Raw genomic sequence first — 24731 nt, forward strand, 5'->3', positions numbered from 1 at the left:
TGAGTTTTGAGTATAAGTGAAATTTATGCTTTACTGAGTTTACTGCTAACTTCCTCCAACATCCAGCACAGCATGACTGATGAAGAAAACAAGATCATGAGCATCACTTCCTGTTTGCTGAAGTGGTTTTTCAGTTGGTTAGAAACCAAAGGCTTGTTTTTAAGAGACAGGTTAAATGGGACTGAGGGAATGACGTGTTTGCAGTTTATATTCAACAACATCAAGCATTTTTAATCAAAGAGTTCATGTTACTAACAGCTCACCTCCTTAACCCCCCGACTTCAGAGACTGTGTTTCTTCTAAAGCTGTAATCATTGCTATGATAGTATGACACCTCATCCTGCATGCTGCGTCCAGGTTCAGGTCCAAAAATTCTCTTAGAAAAGATCCTGTTAGAGAAGAAAAACGTGTTTTTCATTTGCAGCCACAGAACTCAGATTACCGTCGTTCCAAAAATAAACTTGTTTGCAGGCTGAGCATGAGCAAAAGGAAACTCCAAACTAGTATTGACAGTGTAAGAACAGAGCGCCACCCAGAGGTAAACAGTTTTTCACACGGTAACAGCTCACCTCTCTGCAGCTGACTCCTGCTGGGATTCAAAATCAATGAAGAGGTGATCTTTAGACCCATCACTCTGTAAGGACACAGAGCTGGGTGGAGGTCCAGGCTGGTTCCTGTGAATAATGATGGAGCAGTGATGTGAGTGCTGAGCTGTGACATGGAGAAGAGTCATGGACAGTTAGAGATGGTCATCTCACCTCTGAGCTTTGGTCTGGCTGTCTCTGGTTCTTTTAGAGGGAGGGGCTCCCTCCTCTCTGTCCTCACACTGATCCATCCACACTGATTCAGCTCACACACACTTTCTACCTTCACCTGCAGAGGAAACACAAATCATTCATGTGCACATTGACTGAAATCCTCCTTTCCATCATGTGTGCTGTCCAAATATCAGCTGCTTCATCTCAGTGTCAGCTGAATGCAGTCAGACAGCAGTGTGAGGCAGAGGAAGCTGCCATCAGCTGCTCTACTATCAGTCCACTAGATGATATAGATGTGATACAGGCAGAACTTTGTGCCATCAGAAACTGAATTTGAATAAGTTAAATTCGAGTTTGAACTGCTCAGATTGAATCTGAATTGTAACTTGAATAAATGCTTTGAAACTGTATTTTATCTTTTAAAAATTCCACTTCTTACCGTTCAGTTTTAGTTCTACAATTCAGTTTTTTGGACTGACGTCTGGTTTCAACAGTAACTGAGTGCAGATTAATAGGACTACGTTTTACCAGCGCATAGAAAGTGTTGCTGACAGAAATCAACATCATCTGTTAATTGCAAACATGTTTGTGTGTCAGAGCTGAACCAGAGCAAACTATGCTAAATTAGCATTTATAGCTAACAGCTACAATAAGTATAACAGTTACTGTCAGGCTATCATTTGTTTACATGACACCTGTTCTTATACATGTAATACATTCATTACCAACCTGAGAGTTTGTCTGCTGCTCTGACATGATGAATGACTTCTTAATCCAGCTCAAGTGAAAAGTTTAATTCATTAGTTCAGCTTTACTGGACTACGTTTAGCAGTTACAGCTCTTTGTTCAGTGCTGCCTCCCCTCTCCACAGAAGTTTGAGGAGGCAGAGTTAAAGATGCAAAGATGTTCATTGGGAGAGACCAACAGCTGAGGGACAGCTGAGACTGCCGTCTGCACTTTTCACTTAAATCATGTGTACAAACAGAAATCAGTAAGTGTTACTTGGTTTTAACATAGAAATACACTATATCTGAGTGCAGGTCATACATATTTTTATTTTTAAAACAATGTTTTAGGTACATTAGCAGTCTTTAGGTTAGTCTGAGTTTCTAATCTTCCTCTTTGGTTCCCCTTGTGTCTCTGTGTCCTTGTGAGTTCTTTCCCTTTTCTGTCCCCATGTTCTCCTAATGCTTCAATCTTTCCTCACTCTCTGTGTCTCATCTCCATTAACCGTTTGCACATTGCTCTCGTTGTCTCCACACAAAAGCAACCTCTTGTGTGAGTTAGTCTGCACCTTAGTGTTTCCTGTTTTACTTTGGTAGTTTCCTGTCTGGTGTGCGTCATGTTCAGCTTTGTTTGCCTGTTTTGTAGATCACCTTCAGCTGTGTTGCCGTCCCCATTTGCCCACATTTATGTGTGTGTCTCCCTCTGTCCTGCATCGCGACCTCCCTGATGGCTGTGTGTTCCTTTGTGAGTTTAGTTTTGTGTTTGTCCTGGTCGAGTGTTGTATTTATTTTTCCTTCTCGCAGTAAACCTGGATGTTTTTGAGTTAAAGTCCTGCCTGCTCCACACACAGTTCATGACAATTTATTTGCGACATCTTTCTTCTGTCTCAACATCAACTTCACCTGTTGACATACCTGATAACTGATATTTAATTATCTGTCAATGTTTCCAGTAATATAATCATTTTGTTTGGTCTAAAGACGTCACTCTGAATAACAGAAGCAACAACCTCTGTGTATTGCCATAGACTGGTGGTCATAATGACTCCCTGTTGAAGTAGATCCAACATTTACATGACTTAATTACTCATCGGAGTACAGTCACATGAGAAAACTAGGACACCCTATGAAAGCGTGTATATTGTAAAACATATTTGGACATATGGATATTTAATATCAATTTAAATCATACTGAGGAATCCAAATAACATAACTAAACAATTAAAAAAGATAAGAAAAGCCTTTTCAAAACTTTAAATGAGGACAGCCCCACATGTTATCCCACTTAAAATGGTTAAAATCACACACAGGTGTATCACGTCAGGTGCACACGATCAGTACATCGTTAACCAGCATTTTAAAGGAGCCCTATTTAAACCTCAGATTGAGTCTGTTGTGCCCCTGACTGTTGAAGTGAGTGCCATAGTGAGATCTAGAGAGGTGTGGGATGCCCTCAGAAAGACAACTGTGGCTGCTTATCAGTCTGGTAAGGGATTCAAAAAGATCTCTTTGACATCAGCCCTTCCACCATCTGGAAAATTGTTTATAAGTGGAGAACATTCACAACAACTGCCACCACGCCCAGGTCTGGCCATCAAAGCATATTCACCCCCAGAGCATTTACTTCAGCGCTGAGTCCACTTCTTTAAAGGGTAACCTGCTATATATTTCCTCCTGTAAAGCCACAGTTCTAGCACAAGATAATATGGTGTTAAAGAATATGCTCATTATTTGGCGCAAAGTCAGGCGCCTGGAAGGATATTATAATCGTTTCTCCCTTCTTACTCCTATTCATGAAAACCTTGACTTCTTACCTGGTCTTCAGGCTGGTTTTGCGGACTGGTCTCAAAAAGGGATTTGAAGTACTTTGAGGTAAAGCATATATTACTTCTAAATTGAAGGATTTTAATGGAGGGTTTGGTCTTTCTCCTATAGAATCACTCGTGGTAAAAACGACCCAACTAAAATGCATCACTAAAAAGATTTATAACGTTCTCTCTGATCTTAGAATCGATAACTCGATAACAAAATCAAGGGCCAATGGGAATCAGATGTAGGCGCCATAGATGCTGAAGCTAGCTAATTCTATTTGGGAAATGCAGTTTAAACTTATAAATAGGCTTTATATTACACCTGAGAAGAGGCACATAATGTTTCCAGCTTTGCCTAATCTCTGTAACAAATGTCAGTCTGCTGTTTCTTGTTTCATTGTCTGTGGAGCTGCCCTGTTATTCTACAGTTTTGGAGATCACTCATAGATAAGCTATGTATTATATTTAATTGTCGACTGCATCTGGGTCCAAGGACTTGCTTGTTAGGACTAAATGATGAGCTACCTGCCGGCTTTGGCAGCAAAGATCTCCTTCACATACTGCTACACTACACTCGAAAGTGCATTATGGTACTGTGGATTTCTGATAAGGCTCCATCTGTCAGCCAGTGGCTACAGTCTGTGATATGGATTGTGCCAATGGAAGCCTTCTCTGCAGCACACGAGGACAAACCTTTCCTTTTCTATCGCACATGGGACCCTTTTTTGGCCCATCTGGACACTCCTTCTGCTCAGAGGTTGAAATCGGGCTTACGGGACTTAGCCTGGCAACAAAGTGACGGTTGTTAACCTTTTTCATTGTTTATTACTGTTGCTGTTGGGGTTTTTTTTCTTTTTCTACCTCCCAGGTCCTGCCATACATGTAGATGCATCTTTGTCCTGTGTATGTATATGCTGGTGACTGCTGTTTTCCTGCTTTGCAATTAAAAGTTCAATAAAAAAAATAAAAAAAACTGAAGTCTGTGAAAGCCGTGACTCACATCCAACATCTAAATAAATGTCTATCAAAGAATAATGAGGCAAGTTTTTCATTTTTATTCTTTTTTTTAGCCAAACTAAAAAACACTAACAAGACATTTCCTATAAAACGTTGTTTAATTTTCCAAAATAATTTAAATGATAATTATCAATAATTTAGCTTTAATTTTTGTGTTTAGTTTTTCCTTTCCGTTTTAACTGTTTCAGATCTAGTTTTAGTTTTGAGTTCAGTTTTAGTGAACTACAATAACATTTGTGTGTTTTGTAACACTTCTTTCTGTTGGGGCGGAGCCAACAGTTTGTGGCGCAGTATTTTTAAGACCGCCATATTGAATCTGTATCTAACACACATCTATACTAAATATTAATTTATAAAGTCCGCTCTCCGTCTCCTGCTGTCCCTGTGAATATAAACACCCGGAGCTCAGCACACATTCAGTGTGTTTAGTCTGACGGAGTCTGAGAAAATGGCGGACACACTCGGCCTCGTTAGAAAACATTACTCACTGACTTTAACGGAGAGACCGGAAATAAAAACACAGTTTGTTGTGTAAAGAAATCAAACATGAGCTGAACAAACAGTAAAGTTCCTAAAGACAAACTGATAAAGGAGGAAACAAAGCAAACTTACAGTTTCTTCACACACCAACAACAAGCTCCACTCCACACCTGGACACTAAACACGGACACACAGGTGAGCTGCTTCCTGGAAGGAGGCGGGGCTCCACCTGAAACTCAGCACAGGTGGGAGGGGCTCAGCTCTGTGTGTGCTGATGTGTTAACTTTAAAAATATGCGTCTGACTGCTCAGACTGAGTCAGAGTAAAGTTCACATGCTGACGTGTGGAGACATGAAACCTTGTTGTAGCTGCAGGTGTGAACACACTGATCCCAGATCAGCTCTGCTGTATTTGTAACATGAACATTTCTGCTGCAAAGCTTCAAATGTTCAGCATGTTTCTCTGTTTCCAGTCTATAGATCCAGTCACACTTTCTACCTTCACCTGTGCAGGAAAGACTGAGAGCAGAGCTGAAACCAAGCGTCCAATCAGTGAGCAGCATCAACACCTGAGCTTCATTCAGACTCTGTTATTGAAGATGTTGTTGGTACAAAGTTCATCTGCTGCTCACATGAATCCATGAAAGATTTATTTCACTGAATGTTTCTTCAAAGCTCATTTCAACCTGTTGAAGTCATGAATGAAAGTGCAGACTGAGAGTGGATCACATGATGTTTAAGGTGTGTCATGTGACATGTTCAGTATTGTCACACATGTCTAGATTGTCCCTGATATCATAACTGCTCAAACACTGATGATTATTTTTGAAGAATTATTACTGATGGCAGCAAAGTTTGAATGGAGCTCTCTGTCTGTGCTGATTTGTCGCCCTCTGGAGGTCAAAGCACAAACTGCATGATGTCACTTTAACCACCACAGAGACAGGAAGTGTTTTTAAATGATGAAACATGTCAGTGATGCTGATAGTTGCTGTGTCCCATTTCGGGGTCTGCACGCTTGAAGTACGCATTTTAAGTGCGGTTACGTCACCGCCACGCGACGACGGCTGTCCCAATTCGAAGTGTACTTGAAATGCATACTCCAAATGCGCCGTCGATTTCCCCAAATATCAAGCGTGGTCCGGTGCACGCTTCGTGGTCCCATATATCCCACAATTCATAGCGCGGCGGTGGGTGTGGATAATTTTGCCGCAAAATACGGCAGAAGGGAGCGGCCGAAGAGTGAACTGTCAAAAGTAAGTACTGAATATGACGTCACTTATTCATGTGCGAATGTTTAATAATGAAGAACATTAAAACATTGCTGTTGGCCACATGTCTGCAAAGTTATGTGACATTAGTGATGTTTGTACTTTCAGCATTAACTTGGTTTTAAAGCCTCTACTTCTAAATATACATATAGTCGACCTTAATCTTACAGAGAATCTGATGATTTTATGGATAATTAAAGTCAGTCATATATCCACAAACACAACAAGCTGAAAGTCAGTGATATATATATATATATATATATATATATATATCAATCATAATAATCTGACAATACTATAATATTGGCCATATTATATTTACATTACCATAGTGAGATGACTTTAGTCTCATGAACAACATGAGCTAATTATTATTTACTAGCTAATCTTAAATGACTGTTCAGTACAGAAATGAAGCCCTTGAATCATGTTTTACAGTCCTGTGGTCTCAGCCTCAGATACTCAACTAATCAAAGTGATGTCATGACAAAAATGAATGACCAACAAAACAATTTTCTCCTTCATTTCTGTCAAACAAAGCTGTATGTAACGTTTCTCGCGGTTAGTATCATGGTTGCTAGGCAACCTGAACAGCGCGACGAAGCATATACCGTCCCATTTCACACGCCTCTCACTTCCGCACTTCTCGTACTTATAGTATGCACCGTATGTAGTACGCGTAGTGCGCGTACTTCAAGCGTGCAGACCCTGAAATGGGACACAGCCAGTGTGTTCATCACAGACACTCAGGAGGAGAGGAGATGACATCATCACAGTGATCACATGACGTGTTGGTAGAGTGTTGCTGTGTCCCAATTCGGGGTCTGCACGCTTGAAGTACGCACACTACGCGTACTACGGACGGTGCGTACTATAAGTACGGGAAGTGCGGAAGTGAGAGGCTTGTGAAATGGGACGGTATATGCTTCGTCGCGCTGTTCAGGTTGCCTAGCAACCATGATACTAACCGCGTTACATACAGCTTTGTTTGACAGAAATGAAGGAGAAAACTGTTTTGTTGGTCATTCATTTTTGTCATAACATCACTTTGATTAGTTGAGTATCTGAGGCTGAAACCACAGGACTGTAAAACATGATTCAAGGGCTTCATTTCTGTACTGAACAGTCATTTAAGATTAGCTAGTAAATAATATTTAGTTAATGTTGTTCATGAGACTAAAGTCATCTCACTATGGTAATGTAAATATAATATGGCCAATATTATAGTATTGTCAGATTATATATATATATATATATATATATATATATATATATATATATATATATATATATATCACTGACTTTCAGCTTGTGTTTGTGGATATATGACTGACTTTAATTATCCATAAAATCATCAGATTCTCTGTAAGATTAAGGTCGACTATATGTATATTTACAAGTAGAGGCTTTAAAACCAAGTTAATGCTGAAAGTACAAACATCACTAGTGTCACATAACTTTGCCTACATGTGGCCAACAGCAATGTTTTAATGTTCTTCATTATTAAACATTCGCACATGAATAAGTGACGTCATATTCAGTACTTACTTTTGACAGTTCACTCTTCGGCCGCTCCCTTCTGCCGTATTTTGCGGCAAAATTATCCACACCCACCGCCGCGCTATGAATTGTGGGATATATGGGACCACGAAGCGTGCACCGGACCACGCTTGATATTTGGGGAAATCGACGGCGCATTTGGAGTATGCATTTCAAGTACACTTCGAATTGGGACAGCCGTCGTCGCGTGGCGGTGACGTAACCGCACTTAAAATGCGTACTTCAAGCGTGCAGACCCCGAATTGGGACACAGCATCTGTCTAATTACTCACACTGTGGGGAACATCCAGGACCACCATGTTTGTAGTTTTCTCCTTCCCACTGTAGCTGTGTTTGAACAGTGTGTGCACACATGCTCTTCATCCACCCACAGTGACTCCACGCTGGTACAGAGCTCTCCTCTAACCTGTCACACACTTACAGGGATGTATTTCCACAGTCAGTCTGGCAGATTCACCTGTGGGTCCACCTCTGTGTGGACTTTCACACTGAGAGTGGGGACATCAGCTGGTGTTGGGATGTTGTAGCTGCACAAATCTGGAAACAAACAGAACCAATCACAGCTCAGTGCAGCCTGCTGTCACTTTTCTACACCGTGACACTTTTATATTTATATCTCTATATTTATCTCTTTATCTTAATGGAGCCCTGTCTGTAAATATTCGGGCTTGCAGTATAAAGGAAAAAAAAGTTTACGGTTATAAAAAAAATGGTTAAAATATAAATAGTTGATAAAAGGTTTAAAAATCATATACTTGGGTACCAATGTATTTCATTTACAGTTAAGAGTCCAATAAACAAAAGGGTTTCATGATTTAGGGTTAGGGTTAGGGGCTCACGACGGGGGACATGGACCCGTACAAAGCCGCGTCATATAACGTGCGGAAGGCGGTGAAAGAGGCGAAGCAGCGCTACGGGAGGAAACTAGAGTCCTCCCGTAGCGCTCCCGTAGCGTCACTCTGTTGGAGGAAACTCCAACAGAGTGACTCTAGGAGCCTGTGGCGGGGACTAAGGACAATAACGGATTATAAAGCACCAACAACCGGTATGACGAACACGGCCGTGACTCTGGCAGATGAGCTGAACACTTTCTATGCTCGCTTCGAGGCTGCAGCTAAGGACTCCAACGATGCTAGTGCTAGCGGCGCTAACGGCTGCAGACAGGAAGATACTGCCAGCACCGGAAATGTGCTCGTCATCTCCGAGCATGAAGTAAGGAGAGCCTTCAAGAGAGTGAACACCAGGAAAGCAGCAGGACCAGACGGCATCCCAGGTCGTATCCTCAGAGACTGCGCATACCAGCTAGCTCCTGTGTTCACTGAGATATTCAACATCTCTTTATCTCAGTCGGTGATCCCCACATGCTTCAAAGAGTCCATCATTGTTCCTGTCCCAAAGAAACTCCACCCTGCTTCTCTCAATGACTATCGCCCTGTAGCCCTCACCTCAGTAGTGATGAAGTGGTTTGAACGCCTGGTCAGAGACTTCATCATTTCTTCACTACCAGACACACTGGACCCACTACAGTTCGCTTACCGTCCAAATCGTTCCACAGACGATGCCATCTCTCATCTCCTCCACACATCACTCACTCACTTGGACACTAGAAGGGGGAATTATGTTAAAATGCTCTTCATAGACTACAGCTCTGCATTTAATACCATAATTCCCTCCACACTCACCACCAAGCTGGAGCATCTGGGACTCAGCTCATCTATGTGTCAGTGGATCTCCAACTTCCTAACTGGCAGACCACAGGCAGTAAGGATGGACATGTCTCAGCCTCCACCACTCTCAGCACTGGAGCCCCCCAGGGGTGTGTTCTGAGCCCCCTGCTGTACTCCTTGTACACATATGACTGTGTGTCCACTACCAGCTCCACCACCATCATCAAGTTTGCTGACGACACCGTTGTGGTGGGCCTGATCTCTGACAACAACGAGACGCCCTACCTGAAGGAGATTAGGAATCTGGAGAACTGGTGCCAGAGGAACAACCTCCTTCTAAACGTCAGTAAGACAAGGAGTTGATAGTGGACTTCAGCACTAAGCAGGAGAGGAACTACCAGACCCCCGTCATCAACGAGTGCCCAGTGGAGAGAGTGGACAGCTTCAAATACCTCGGAGTTCACATCACGCAGGACCTGTCATGGTCCTGTCACATCAACACCGTGGTGAAAAAGGCCCGACAGCATCTCTACCACCTCAGACGCTTGAGAGACTTCCGACTGCCCCCCAAGGTGCTCAGGAACTTTTACTCCTGCACCATAGAGAGCATCCTGACGGGAAACATCTTAACCTGGTTCGGGAACAGCACCATGCAGGACAGACGAGCTCTACAGAGGGTTGTGCGTTCAGCTGAGCGCACCATCCGCTCAGAGCTCCCTGACCTGCACTCAATCTACAGCAGGCGGTGCTGGACCAAGGCCAGGAAGATCGTGAAGGACCTCAGCCATCCCAACAACAGACTGTTCTCTCTGTTGAGGTCAGGAAAGCGATTCCGCTCCCTGAAGACCAACACAGAGAGCCTGAGGAGGAGCTTCTTCCCGCAGGTCTCTCAATCACACCACCAAACAGTACTGACCCACACATATAGTTCTTACACACACACTGGACACTCTGGACATTGTTTTCACTTCATCACTTTAAGCATATTTGCACAACACTGGACATTATATTCATTATATTATATTCATTATATTATACTCATTTCCAGTTAACATTTGTACAGCTGCTGTTATTGTGTGTATATATATTTATATTTCTCATACATTCTTATATATTTCTATACTGTGTATTTTGTTGTACAGTTATCTTATTTTCAACTTTAATTTATATATTTTATCTTATTCTTTCCCAGTTAAATTACCCTTCATTCTAATTTGTGTTGTACAGTTATCTCATTCTTAACTTAAGTTTTTATATTTTATTTTATTTTATTCCTTCCTGGTTAAATTTACCCTTTTTTATTTTCATATTTATTTATTTATTTATTTCCTATCTTATTCATAGCCTTTTTTTTTTAAGGTCACGAGCAGTTGTCCAAGCATTTCACTGCATATCGTACTGTGTATGACTGTGTATGTGACAAATAAAATTTGATTTGATTTGATTTGATTTGATTTAGAGTTCATTTCCTGTGCAGAAGCAATATGCTGGGGTGTAATTGGTTGTTGTGCTGATGAGCATGTTATGGGGGTGGGGCGAGTAGTAAAGTTTGTGTGAATCTGTGGGAGCGGTCAGAGAGAGCTAAGTCCAAAGAGAGAGATGTCGTAAGGCAAACGTGGTGTGGATTTTGCATCTAAGTGTATCTTTGAGGTCGACTACCCGTCCTGATATTACTTATTTGTGATCTGCAGGAGAAGCCGAGGGACGCTGTGAAAGGAGAGGGAGAGAGAGGTTTCTGCCCGGATGGACCCTGCTGTTTCCTCACCCCTGACTGTCTTCACTACTGATGAACTAACTGCCCCTTTCTGATTGCCCCACTAACAAACTCATTGGACTCGTGAGTACTAACTGGAACTAAAGTGCACGTGTTTTGTTTGAAGCGGCCATCAGTTTTAGGCCTCACCGCACCCGAACTTCGACTCAGGCCTGCAACAAGCACCGTGCTCCAGGTGTAGTGTGGACAGGTTAAAGTGTGTGTGTGTGTGGGCCCACTGTTAGAAATTTGGTTTAAATTGAGTAAGTGTGTAGTTGTAACCAAAGGTATTTTCAAGGATCGAAAATCATCCCTTTTAAAGGTGTGCGTGGTTGTAACTGAAATAACAGTTGGCACCTAAGAGTTATTTTGTTTTGATAATCTTTTATTTATAGCCCATGTAGTCCCTTTTACAGTGGTTTCATTTCATTTTATAAAAGTAACTGTTTATTTTATTTATTTCTTTGCTGTCTAAATAAATACCCGTGAGGGATAAATTTGTGGTGGTCCTTATTAATTCAATTAGAGGGTATCAGGTGTCATTAGTAGTAGCACTACGAACCCAGGCCCAGTCTCGTTGTACTGTAGCTTTACCAGAGCTACGTGGGACCCGGGTTACATTAATATTTATCAATCAATATCTGTGTTTCTTCATTTTCGGGTTCGGCTCCACTCCTCATTGGGATTCTTGTCCTCTGCTGATGCATGTATTGTACAGCCATGAGGAGCCTTAATAATGCAGCTGCATTATTAATCCACCATGACAGAGGTTAGTGTTCAGCTCTGTCACCACTCTGGCCACATGTTGCCACACTTGTACTTCCAGCTCTGAGCTGCTGCTGCTGAACACGTTACTTTTGTAATTGTCTCCAAGCAGCATCACAGCTTTCAAAGAAGAAAAAAACATTATTTCCTGATAATGTGTGATGTGCTTGTACAAGATGTAAACACTGGTAGTTTGAGGAAATCCTTTCAAAAACAGATTTGCTTGCACAGAGCAGCGAGCCTTCTTGGTTTCCTTGTAGATTAAAAACAGGATTGGAGTGATGAGGTACGCGGTGCTGCACGGCTGTCTATGGGATGACCTGTACATCAGAACCACATCAGCCCAGACCCAGACATCTACCAGCACAAGTACAGAGCCTTTATCTCACATGTCTGAGCATTTGTTCACCTTCATCTGTTTGTCTGTTCTTGTTGACGACTCTTCATCCAGTCCACCTTAAACACAGTGGGTGTGTTGCTGGGAATGGCAGTTACCTTATGGAGCTGTTATTGCAGTAAAACTGTTTTTGTGTGCATGTATTTCAGCATGTAGCTCTGTGTGGAGATCCTTGTGTACATATTGAAACCTGTCTGTGTTATCACTCAGCCAGGCTTTTCAATCAGCTGTTTTTGTTTTTTAACACGTGACCTTTGCTAAAGTTCATCCAGAGGTGCAAATGATGTGTGACAGGAAGTAAAGATGTGTTTGCAGAGGACAACAGTTTAGTGATCAGTGGCTGACAGCTCAGTTTATCTCCAGCTCAGTACTAACAGGTGAATATCCCACAGGCTGAGGTGTGATGTTACAGGGCTGCTCGTGGTGCTGGTGCTGATCCAAGACAGGCTCAGGTGGATCTGAAAGCTCATCTGTGTCAAAATACTGCAGGAAGTTCACATGTGGTAAATCCACTGCATCGGCACAACCGTCACTACCAGTCGACTAATGTGACACTTGCAGACTGAGTGATGCTGTGGTTTGTACTGAGTGTGAGACAGAGCTGACCCCTGACCTCAGGGTGGAGAAATCTGATAGAAAACTCTGACTCAGCAAAAATGTAGCCAAGGTCACATGTAAGGGGACAGCCAATGAAAAAGCTACAGGTGGAGAGACTCGTGGGTGGTGTCTCCACCTGTAGATGGAGCAGCAGCTGGTCTGGCTGAGTTCCTCTGACTGTCTTTGATTTGTGCTTTCAAAGTTTAACAGGAAAGTGAAGCGAGAGAAAGAGCAGGAAGAAAAGCTGAGTTTCCTCTCTGTGTCACATCCACAGTGTCTTTAGATGATGGAGTCACTGCAGAGAGAGTTCACAGCTTCACTGTTTGTGCCCTTTAGATGTGCACTTATTCCACATATGCATCATCACTGCTCAGTGAGCCAGGATGGAGGAAAGAAAGCATTCAGTATCTGTGCTCATTCACACTGAACAAATAAGACTGGATCACATATTTGTACATGTAGAGGCTGCACTCTCATTAATATGAGCTGTGCTTCTTATTAATATGAAGCACAGGTTATATTAATCTCATACTGTGTACACAGTATGAGATTAATATGAGCTCAAGCTGTTCTTCAAGCAGCTCGTCTTTACTTTAATACTCAGAGTTTTACTGCAGCAATGAATCAGAGTTTCAGCTTTTTAAACAGACTCGAGTGATGAGAGGAAAACACAGAAACCTAAAGCTCACAGGTTCACCTGTTCACACCTGCTGGCAGATCACCTGTGAGCACTTTCATGTCATTGATCTCAGACTCTGATGTTGATCCAACAGTTACAGACTGACGGATTCTCCTGTAACCTGCTGACATCATCCTGAACACAGTAAAGCTTATTTGTAAGGCAGCTGCAGGTCTGTGTGACGTGTTGGACACAAACAGGAAGTGGATGCAAGTGTGTCACACTGTGACCTCTGAGGACTCACAAATGTTTCAATCCAACACAAACACAAATCAGTCTGATTACATGTTTGACAAAAACCTGAACAATGACTGATCAGCTCAGTTTATCGTGCTCACCTTCACTAACCTGATCATTGTGTCTTTAAAAACCTTCCTGTGGGTCTAAACTTCACTAACATCTCTCTCCATCGTTTGCAGGCAGAGGAGACGTGCTGGCAAAGTTTAAACTTCATCAACATTTACACTTTGTTTTCTTCAGGTTTCACTGCTGCTGCCTAAAAACAAAGCAATGGGAACAACCATGAAGAACTCAGTCTGGACTGATTGTTTGCTTCAGTATCATCCGTCATGCTTTAGCTCTTTAACATGTTAAATACATTTTCCTGTAAAACAGGAAATAAGTTGAGTAACAGCACTGATATCAGTGACAGTCCAAAGACTTTGGTGCTCGGCAAAGCTTCAAGTTTCAGCTGTTATTGTGATGTACAGATAAACAGAGCAGCCACATTTATCTAGAATGAAACTCTTTGGCTCCTCTGCTTTACACGAGCATATAGAGAGTGTGCAGTTACATTATGGAGAATATAACAGAGAATAGCACTAATAATGATAATAATAATGATAATGATAATAATGATGATAATGATAATAATAATAATAATAATAATAATAATGATAATAATAATAATAATAATGATAATAATAATAATAATGATAATAATAATAATAATAATAATAATAATAATAATAATAACAATAACAATAACAATAATAATAATAATAATAATAATAATAATAACAATAATAACGATAATAATAATAATAACGATAATAATAATAATAACGATAATAATAATGATGATAATAATAATAATAATAATAATAATAACGATAATAATAATAATAACGATAATAATAATAACGATAATAATAATAATAACAATAATAATAATAAAAAATAATAATAATAACAATAACGATAATAATAATAATAATAATAATAATAATAATAATAATAATAATAATAATAACAATAACAATAACAATAATAATAATAATAATAATAATAACAATAATAACGATAATAATAATAATAACGATAATAATAATAATAACGATAATAATAATGATGATAATAATAATAATAATAATAATAACGATAATAATAATAATAACGATAATAATAATAACGATAATAATAATAATAACAATAATAATAATAAAAAATAATAATAATAACAATAACGATAATAATAATAATAATAATAATAATAATAATAATGATGATGAAAAAGAGACAAAAAGTATTAAATATGTAGGAAATTTAAGACAAGTTGGTATTTACAGTTCGTGCTAAACTTGTGCAAGTGGCATTAGTTGAAGTGACAGTGTGCAGAGTCCACAGTGTCACTGTGAAAGGCACACAGCCTTGACACATAATTGTTCTTTAATTTTTGATAAATATTACAGCGGACTGAGATGAAACCTGCCCCAGAGGTACAGTACGTGCCCTAGAGGAAGCATGTGTTGAAAGTTGGACATCAACTATAAAGAAGGATTTTTAATGAATTTTTGAATATGATGGAATATTTCAGTACCCTTAATGGGTTTGAGGATAATTGTCCTTTAATTTATGAGGAATATTATCTGTCTCGCTCATGTCTGGCTCGCTTAGCATGGGAGGTCTAACCTTAGGACCCTTACTGGATACAGACGCCCCAGAATGAAGAGAATATCTATGGTTTTGTATTTTTTCTCAGGAAATCATCCTTCAGTCTTCCTCAGTTTCTTTAAAGTCACCAACTGGACATGCTTGCTGAGATTTGGTAAAACCTGAAAAAACTTCATCTGAAGTTTATGTGAGAAGTCATGACCCTTTTTACACATGAGCACTGGTTTCCATTTTATCAGGATATTTGCTAATAAAAACATTTTACTGTCAGCTAACCAAGAGGGCAAAATGGTAGCAATCATGTACAACAATGTGTATAATCTCAATGTGTCAGTTGCTTGGTTTAAAATCCACTGTGCTATCATTAAAAACTGTTGTCCAAAGGGACACATTTTTCCCAAACTGAAACCAGATCAATAAAGTAGATGAGATGTCAGTGAATAAAGCACAGGGGCAAGTTAAAGTAAAGTCTAATTTATTTATTGGTTTAGGGCTCAGAAAAGAAAGAATCACATGTTGAAATGAATGCACAGGAAACATCAAATTAATATTTTGTCATGGCTGTGTGCAGGCTGGCAGGGAGAAAGGACCCAAAATGCAGGACTCAGAGGCAGACGTAAACTCGAAAACACTCAGCTTTAATGCTGATAGCAACAGAAGAGGAACTTAACTAAATTGAGAATACAAAAACAAACTAAGCAGGCAGGCAGGCAGAACACAGTAACGTGAGAGTACGATGCAACAGGGAGCACAGGAAAACACAGGGCTTAAATACACAGGGGAGTAATCAGGGAATGGAAACAGGAGGGGAATACACCTGGAAGAAACCTCACCTGATGCAACAGGGGAAACGTAAACTGAACACACCCACATGAGACAAGGACCTTTAGAATAAAACAGGAAACAGACACAGAGGACCTGATAAGACGCTGAACTTTACTGTCACGGTCCTGGTCAGTGACCCAGTGTTTTGAGTTTCTTGTGCCTCTGAGTTTTTTGTATCATGTTCTTAGTTTTCTTTGTTGTCCCAGCTTATTCTTTAGTGTCTTAGTTTGGTTTTCTTGTATTCTGTTCTCTGAGTATTTAGTAGCTGCCCTCTGAGTCTCTTTGTTGTTGGTGTTGTCTGTGTTTCTTAGTTGCTGTCTCCCCTGGTCTAGTTTGCGTCTTCCTGTTTTACTTTGAAGGTCTGTGTCTCATGTGAGTGTTTCCTACTTTGCTCCCTTGTCTCGACAGTCCTGATTTCTCCCAGCTGTGCTCTCCTTCTTGTCTCATTCCCCTCGTTACTTCCCAGTGTATTTAAACCCTGTGTTTCTCTGAGTCTGTGTCACGTCGTCCTTCTTGCTGTCTGGATCCGCCTGTGAGTTTTAGTTTGTTGTTTCCCAGTTTAGTTAAGTTTGTATGTTTTTCCTGCCAGCCAATAACGCTGTGATTTTGAGTTTGAGCGCCTGCTTTTTGGGTCCTACTCCTGCCTGCCACACTGCACCCCTTGACATTAACAGACTTACAAGAAGACACTGTGGACAGACAGAGGGAACACAGGCAGGCATAAACAAAACCCAAACAAAAGACATAACAGAATAAACAAGAACATAGGATGATATAAAGAAACACAAAACACTGAGTTGTCAGACTCAGGACCATGACATATTTCTCAGAAAGTATTTACAGCAGAACCAATAAAAGATTATTAAATCCTTGAAATCTTCCATTACTTCCTCAAAGTTTAGTGATGATTTTCTAAAAAACATTTGGTGGAGAGTTTCAGTCTGATTTCATCAATAATCCAACTCAGTACATCCCATCTATGCAAGCATGTGTTACCTGCTTAGCTGATCTTTAATGATTCGATGTTAAAACTTTATTTAAACAACTAAAGGTTTTAACTCCAGAGAATTTTGCTCATTCGAGTTACTTCAGGGTTAACCCTGAGTTTTCTGTACTACGAAGCTGGTTCACAAACAGCTGCAGCTGAGAGAATATAAACTCAAACTGTCAGGAGCAGGTTATGTCCAGAGTTCAGTTCAGTTCAAAATCAGCTTGAAGCATTTTCACTGAGTCTTTTAAAGTATGTTTTCAGTGACATATTGATTATCTGCTGGGTGAAATGTGTTCATGTGATCAGAGAATGATTCTGATCTGCTGAGGAGTCTGTTACACTGCCACAAACATGAAACACACACCTAAATACCTGTTCAACCAATCGCACTGCTCTGATCACCTGTGAAATAAACAGCCATACTGAGCATTGATCGCATGTCCTTTTTACAACAGGATTGTATTTTACTGGTATTTCTTTTATGCTCCTTATCCTTTTTTCATCACTATTCCTAATGTCTCTTGTGTAGATGTTGTAAGGACCATTTTCTGTGGAAGATGGGGAAACCCTGGGTTAAAGTTTATATCTGTGAGTTTATATCTGTTTATCCTGATAAGTAAAAATAATACTAATGACGGGTGATCAGGCCTTTTCTCAAGATCTGCCCTAAAAAAGTCAGACCTCATATTTGCATAATCACTTTATTCCATGTTGTGTACTTCAACTTTCAGCGTTGCAACGCTGAAGTTTGTCATGCTGGATCTAACAGTAACATTAATATCTGTGTGAGTCAGATCATAACCATCAGCTCTTCCTCTGACAAACCCTCTCTCAGGAGTGCGATACATCTTATGATAAAGAGCACTATCACAGTTTGTTTCCCTGTCAAAGACTCCGACGGCATACCAGTTAGAGTACAGGCCGTAGTCAAAAGGAACAGAGAACATGACGGCTATTTTCTTATCAGCTCTGTCTGCAGCTGTATCGTAGAGATCGTAGGTGAAGACTCCAACAGATCCACGCGCTGCGCCACCAATCTTAGAGAAGAGAGCGTTGCCACATTCAGAAGGCCCAAGTTTTGTTGGCAAAGGGATTTGACAGAGTCCGCTAACAAGATGCAGACTAGTGGGAAAAAAGAAAAATATGAATTAATATTCTTATTCAAACAGGACCCTAACTCTCATAATGAGTCAGGTGGATGAGTTTCTTTAGAGAAAGAAACATGGACAGGGCTATTGCTGCTGAGATGACAACATCATGTCAGGAGTTCAGAAGAAATTTACTAAACTGCTCATCTGATTCCTTCTGTTACTTTTATTAATGATATCAGTGAGGTGTCAGGTGATGTGCAGGCACAGTAAAAAGTGTGGTCACCTGGGGTTTTGAAGGGTGTAGCCCTGAGTCTTGTTCGTAATATGAATGACGGACTGCCGAGCGCCCATGGTGTCTGCAAGCTAAAGAAAAAAAGAGAGAGAAGAACGTTCTTCTGTCTGTGGGAGGATCTCTGTTCGTACATCAGTGAGTTCGTGGCTGAAGACAGTAAACGTGATACAAATACCATCATGTTGTCCAATGATCGTGTTACAGTCCCTGTGCTCCACCCTGTGGGACTTTTCCAATAAGAGAGACTCTATCTAAAAGGTTTCCTTCAAAAGGCTCTGCAGCTTTTTTTCACTTAAACTTCCCTTTGCTCATTTCATGCCTTGAACCTGTTAAAAAACAGTTTAAACATGGACCACTGTGTGTGTGAGCAGCTGTGACATTACTGTTTCCACAGTGAGCGCTCCAAACGAAACGATGAAAAACAGATTCTGAACACGCAGCGAGTCAGAGAAAGGAACATTTGCATAACTAATAAACATGAACTTGTGTGTTTTTCAGTCAAATAAACAAGCTCAGACTCACAGTGATGAGATGAATTCAGGTGATCGATCACCAGTGTTTGTGTGCAGTCCTTCCAGTCTGACTGAGACCAAACAATCCTCTGTTTGTACCCTGAAAGTGAAGCAGAACATCAGTTCATAAACTAAAGGAAATTTGTAGAGAGATTTTTTTCCCTTTCCAGAAGAAAAATACTACCTCATTTTTTTTCTGGAAATTCGAGAAAAATGTTTTTTTACTTGGACATATATTGGTTTATTTCTGTACCCGGATTTTGATTGGTCACTGAGATATTTAAAGCAAATTCCCCTCTCGCCCCTGTGGGCTGTCTTTATTGTTCAAGCTCGTATTTGATAGCTAAAGGCGCCACACTAAAACTGGTGATTATTCACTCTGAATTATTCTCATAGGTCATCCAACTAATTAGGTTGCTTTTAAGGTAACATTGTGGTGTTTATCCAGTTGAATTAAGTTTGCAAATGTGAAAAGGGCTGATTGTGTTTGCAAACAGCATATTCCATTAATATTAGTTGCAAATCACTGAATGCATGACATTATGATTGGGAGCTAAATGAAATCCTGCTAGTGGAGCGCAGCTCACTCAACACAACCTGAACAGCAGAGAGGGAGGAGTGAAGCAGTGAAGAGTAACCCATCTGGCTACACTATCTAAGTAACAGTTAATCTGACAACAGTTACTGTGGAATAGCTCAGGCCGCATTCAGTGTGTTTAGTCTGATTCCTGGACTCTGATCACGCACTAACAGAAAATGGCGGACACACTCGGCCTCGTTGGGCCAGCTGTGAGTCTGTTACCGTGAACTATGGAGCGGCAGATTTGTGCTGAACTAAGCTGCACACAGCTGATGTTGATGTGTACATCGGAGACCATTCAGATCTAAACCTGCAGACCCACAGAGCTGAGAACTGTCTCTGCACATCTGCCTGTGTTAGAACAGGAAGTAGTTTATAATTTCATCAAGCTTGTCAACTTCCTGTGGTCGCAGTCATGTGACTCTTAACGGTACAGAGAGATGTTAAAAACAGGAAGTGTGGTTGCTAAGTTGCTATGTGTGCTGATGTCACATGAGGTGCAATATATTGGACAATTCACACAGAGTATATTGGTTTAGTATTCACCTCTCTCGAATAAAACACCATTAAAAAATGTGTTTTCCTATTAAAGGTGACACATTTTGTAATGTAATGTGATACATTACAAGCCTTACTGCTTGTATTTATCAGGTTTTCTCCTCGTGCATTTAACAAAATACCATAAAAATACAGGTGTAGTTTAACAGAATAAAGTTCATTACCCAGTCTGGTTTTTGTAAAGATTACTTTATTCTGATATTATTATTTGATACAAATACGTTCTGCCTAGTGGCTAGAATGCTCGCAGTCCAGCCAGTCACCGCTCACTGTTTTAGGACATTTAAATGCAAAAATGAGCCAAGTTTTGGGCACATTTTAATGTCCGGTAAAGTTAGTGTTGTAATAGCAAGTATTTTTGATGCAATTGCATTTAAAAACAAAACTGCCATTTTTTTCTCCCCTCTAAGATCAGTGGGAGGAGGCCCAGACCCACCACTGAACCCATTTTGGTTACACATGACATTTTTTGTTGTGAAATCACAACAGTCCAATGGGCTTGTACAGGGCGATGGCTGTGTAGATTTTTACCAGAGGTAGAATGTGAAATATTTGACTCTTTCGATCACTGAAACAGATCCTATGACTACTGCTGTTTCACACTAATGGATTCAGAGGACTTGCCAACAATAGAAAAGCAGCCCAGTCAAGAAGAGCAATGCAAAAACAAGAGAAAAACAAAGCAAGCTATAAGAACGATTATAAGGAAAGTACTAGAAAAATCACACAAGAAATAAGACACATTGCTAATTACATTATCTTATTTATTCAATTTACACTGAAATATTGATCCAATGTTTAAGTACATTCAATGAGTTAAAGAAAACTAAATCCCTGCACAAATGATTTTTCAGATTGATTTTTCACAAGGTGCCCCTGTGTGTCTAACATCCTCTCAGTGTTGGGATGGTGAATGAAGGAGTTTTGTGCAGTTCCAGCAGAGACACTAAAACACAGCAGTGATTGTGTCTAAACAGACAAACATGAACTAAATGCAGTGAAGCTGCTGTTTGTCTGAGTGTGATCAAACGTCTGAGGGAGCTCACTGCACAGGAACATTTAGATCTTTGCTCTTTTATTTCACTGTGAAGGCTGAACCCTCTCTGAAGTCAGCAGCATCATTTCAGAGTTTTAGAGTGGAACATTTCTAACAGGAAGTGATCCGAAGTCTACAAAAGGCTCTGAATCCTCAAACACTGAGTGGAAATCTGCTGTTCAAGCTGCTGATCGTGTTGTCAACATTTCAACACGCCTCACTAACTCCAGATGTTTCCAGTTGCACATTCATCACATCAGGGAAGTTCTGGCAGCAAAAACTGATCAAAGGCTGAAAACACTCATTTATCTGTGAGCAGCATCAACTTTTAGACAACAGGAATCATCAGCAAGAATCTACAAACTGCCCTACATGCTGAAACACAAACTCCACCCTGTACTGAGAACTGAAAAAGTCTTCACTGTTATTTTTCTACAGATCATCACTGAAAATATTATAACTGACTCATCATGAAGTCTTTTTTCCTTCAAACTACAAACATCTAGGACATTAAATGTTTCTGTAAACAGCAGCTGAAACTTCCATGAAGTCAAGACAAAACTTCAGACTTCAACACAAACAAATGTCTCTGCCGCCATCTTTTATATACAAGCTATAGATAGTCTACAGTGGAAATAATCATTTAAACCAGCAAACACACAATCACGAAAAAGCAGAAGTTATACTGATGTTAGCCAGGAAAACATTACAGACTGCTTCCATTACCTTCACAGCGTCAGTCACAAACCTTTACTTCAGGAAAGTGAAATTAAAGTTTGAACAGGAAGGAAACACCCACAGAGGTATCTGAGGACACCAAAACAATCACACTCTGTGCTGCATTCTAGTGCATCTTGGAAACTCCCAAATCTCTGGCAGGTTGTCCAAAAGTGATTTTTTTCTGCTGGATTTCCTGTTTGAAACACAAACATCTGTCACCACTTTGATGTTCTTCTTCCTGCAGCGTTTGAATATTTCAGCACTGAACTGATGTTGGTTCAAAGCTCATTTCAACCTGTTGAAGTCAGGAATGAAAGTGACTGGGAGAGTGGATCACATGATGTTTAAGGTGTGTCATGTGACATGTTCAGTATTGTCACACATGTCTAGACTGTCCCTGATATCATAGCTGCTCAAACACTGATGATTATATTTGAAGAATTATTACTGATGGCAGCAAAGTTTGAATGGAGCTCTCTGTCTGTGCTGATTTGTCGCCCTCTGGAGGTCAAAGCACAAACTGCATGATGTCACTGTAACCACCACAGTGACAGGAAGTGTTTTTATGACTGAAACACTGAAATGATGCTAACGGCTGTCGTTAGGCTCACTGACAGCAGTGCTGATGTGTTCATGCCAAACACTTGCTCAGGTCAGACTCCTTCATCCTTCTCCAACATGAATGGCGCTTTACTCAGTCCCTAAGGACCCCAAAGCGCTTTACACTACATTCAGTCATTCACCCATTCACACACACATTCACACACACATTCAATGGCAGCTACATTGTAGCCACAGCTGCCCTGGGGCACACTGACAGAGGTGAGGCTGAAACACTGCGCCACCGGGCCCTCTGACCACCACCAGTAGACAAACATGGGGTTAGCATCTTGCCCAAGGATATTCGGCATGCAGCCAGGAGGCAGCCTGGGATCGAACCACCGACCTTCTGATTAGTGGCTGACCTGCTCTGCCACCTGAGCTATAGCCACCCCATGAGGCTGCCCTCAGACCCGCAGGAGCTCTGACCTTTGACCTCCTGACCCTAACCATTTCAGTCTCTTTGCATCTTTAAATGCAAATCCATCCAAACTGTAGCCGAGCAAAAGAAGCTGGAAGCTGTTCTATGAATGATGTTCATACCAGAGTTTCTGTTTCCAGCTCAGACGTGTTAAATGCTGCTGCTCTGCTACATTTGTCATTTCCTGCTTTCACTACCATCCATGTCAAAGCGCTGAAGTCATCTTATCACTTTAATGCAGTAAAACAGGAGTTGTCATCACAAACACACACAGCTGGATTAGCACCCAGACAAAGGGCTGAAAAAATCAGCATTTGATTATTATTATTATATATTATATATCCTGTTTATGTGGATTCACTTTTCTATCTGTCAGTGCTGAAGCACACGTCACTGATGACATGACTCTGAGGGATGTTTCCAGCACCTCGCTGAATCTGAGCCATGAAGATTTAAGGCAGCTCTGAAGGCAAAGCAGGTCTGAGGCTACGTCCACACGTACCCGGGTATTTTTGAAAACACAGATTTTTCTATGCGTTTGCACCTTTCGTCTACACGTAAACTGTGTTTTTGGTCACTGAAAACTGAGATTTTTAAAAACTCCGGCCAGGGTGGATGTTTTCGAAAACTCCGTTTTTGCATTTACGTGTGGACGAGAAAAACTGAGAAAACGCAGCGTCAAAGGTGTGCGACTTTTTTGACGTCACACTGTGCGCCACGTTATTGTTTCAGTGAAATGAATTTCTACAATACTGTTACTGTTAATTGTTCTCTCTGCAGTGTTTAAATGCTTACATATACACACACAGTTACTGTCCCTCCACACATACGACTCGGTTCTGCTTCTATGCCCCAGCTTTGTTTACTTTTCCCACCGAGGCTTCTAGACTTCTGATTGGCCAACATTCCTACACGGTTAGGAATATAGCGCCACCTGCTGCTTTGGCATGTTCCTAGCAGCGTTTTCCTTCATTTCTGCCTTTACGTGTGGACGGGATTATTTTTAAAACAAAAACGGAAAATCTCCGTTTTCAAAAATACCCGTGTACGTGTGGACGTAGCCTGAGCCTGTGTTAGGAAGCTGTACCTAATAAAGTGGAGAGTCATGTGGTCAAAGCAAGGCACTGGTACTCTGACAGAGAGCGAGCGCAGTCATCCTAATGTGTGACATCACTTCTAACCAGAGAGCATTCAGCTTTCACAGCAGCCACTATCCCGTCACACTGAGCATGTGCAAACACAGCAGCCAACATCCTGTCACACTGAGCATGTGCAAACACAGCAGCCAACATCCTGTCACACTGAGCATGTGCAAACACAGCAGCCAACATCCTGTCACACTGAGCATGTGCAAACACAGCAGCCAACATCCTGTCACACTGAGCATGTGCAAACACAGCAGCCAACATCCTGTCACACTGAGCATGTGCAAACACAGCAGCCACCATCCTGTCACACTGAGCATGTGCAAACACAGCTCTCAGCTTCCATCACTCACAAGCTCCAGCCTCCACTTAAAAGCCCAGAACAAAGCTTGTGACCAACACAGCGCAGACAGAGGTGATGTTCACGCTCTGTTTCTGGGTGAGAAACTCACCTGTGGGTGTGGCTGTTCCTCCCCTACAATCTCTGATGTCACAGCTGCTAAATTAGACTGAAGCCAGACTCAAACAGGACACAGACTGAAAGAGAGAGCTGCTCCATCTCTGGACCCAAATATATGTTCCACCACC

The 24731-nt window shown here is 40.9% G+C and overlaps 2 protein-coding genes across 2 annotated transcripts in view; both read right to left on the reverse strand.

Moving 5' to 3' along the window:
* Nucleotides 1-5761, reverse strand: part of LOC146520921 (uncharacterized) — a 19749-nt gene extending 13988 nt beyond the window's left edge. Inside the window, exons 1-4 of the mRNA XM_085154351.1 lie at nucleotides 4924-5761; nucleotides 759-873; nucleotides 570-674; nucleotides 264-389 (exon numbers count right to left, since the gene is read on the reverse strand). Of these exons, the coding sequence (XP_085010477.1) occupies nucleotides 264-389; nucleotides 570-674; nucleotides 759-835 (308 nt within the window). The 5' untranslated portion in view covers nucleotides 836-873; nucleotides 4924-5761. The remainder of the gene's footprint in view (nucleotides 1-263; nucleotides 390-569; nucleotides 675-758; nucleotides 874-4923) is intronic.
* A 9211-nt stretch (nucleotides 5762-14972) lies between these two features.
* Nucleotides 14973-22271, reverse strand: LOC146520922 (uncharacterized). Its single transcript, XM_085154572.1, has 4 exons — nucleotides 21984-22271; nucleotides 19094-19183; nucleotides 18563-18642; nucleotides 14973-18310 (listed from the first exon to the last, which is right to left on the reverse strand). Exons 3-4 carry the CDS (start codon nucleotides 18628-18630, stop codon nucleotides 17890-17892), a joined length of 489 nt encoding a protein of 162 aa, XP_085010698.1. The 5' UTR covers nucleotides 18631-18642; nucleotides 19094-19183; nucleotides 21984-22271; the 3' UTR covers nucleotides 14973-17889.
* Nucleotides 22272-24731: the final 2460 nt, after the last annotated feature.

This window comes from Neolamprologus multifasciatus, chromosome 3 (assembly GCF_963576455.1).
Source record: "Neolamprologus multifasciatus chromosome 3, fNeoMul1.2, whole genome shotgun sequence".
Taxonomy (NCBI): Eukaryota; Metazoa; Chordata; class Actinopteri; order Cichliformes; family Cichlidae; genus Neolamprologus; species Neolamprologus multifasciatus.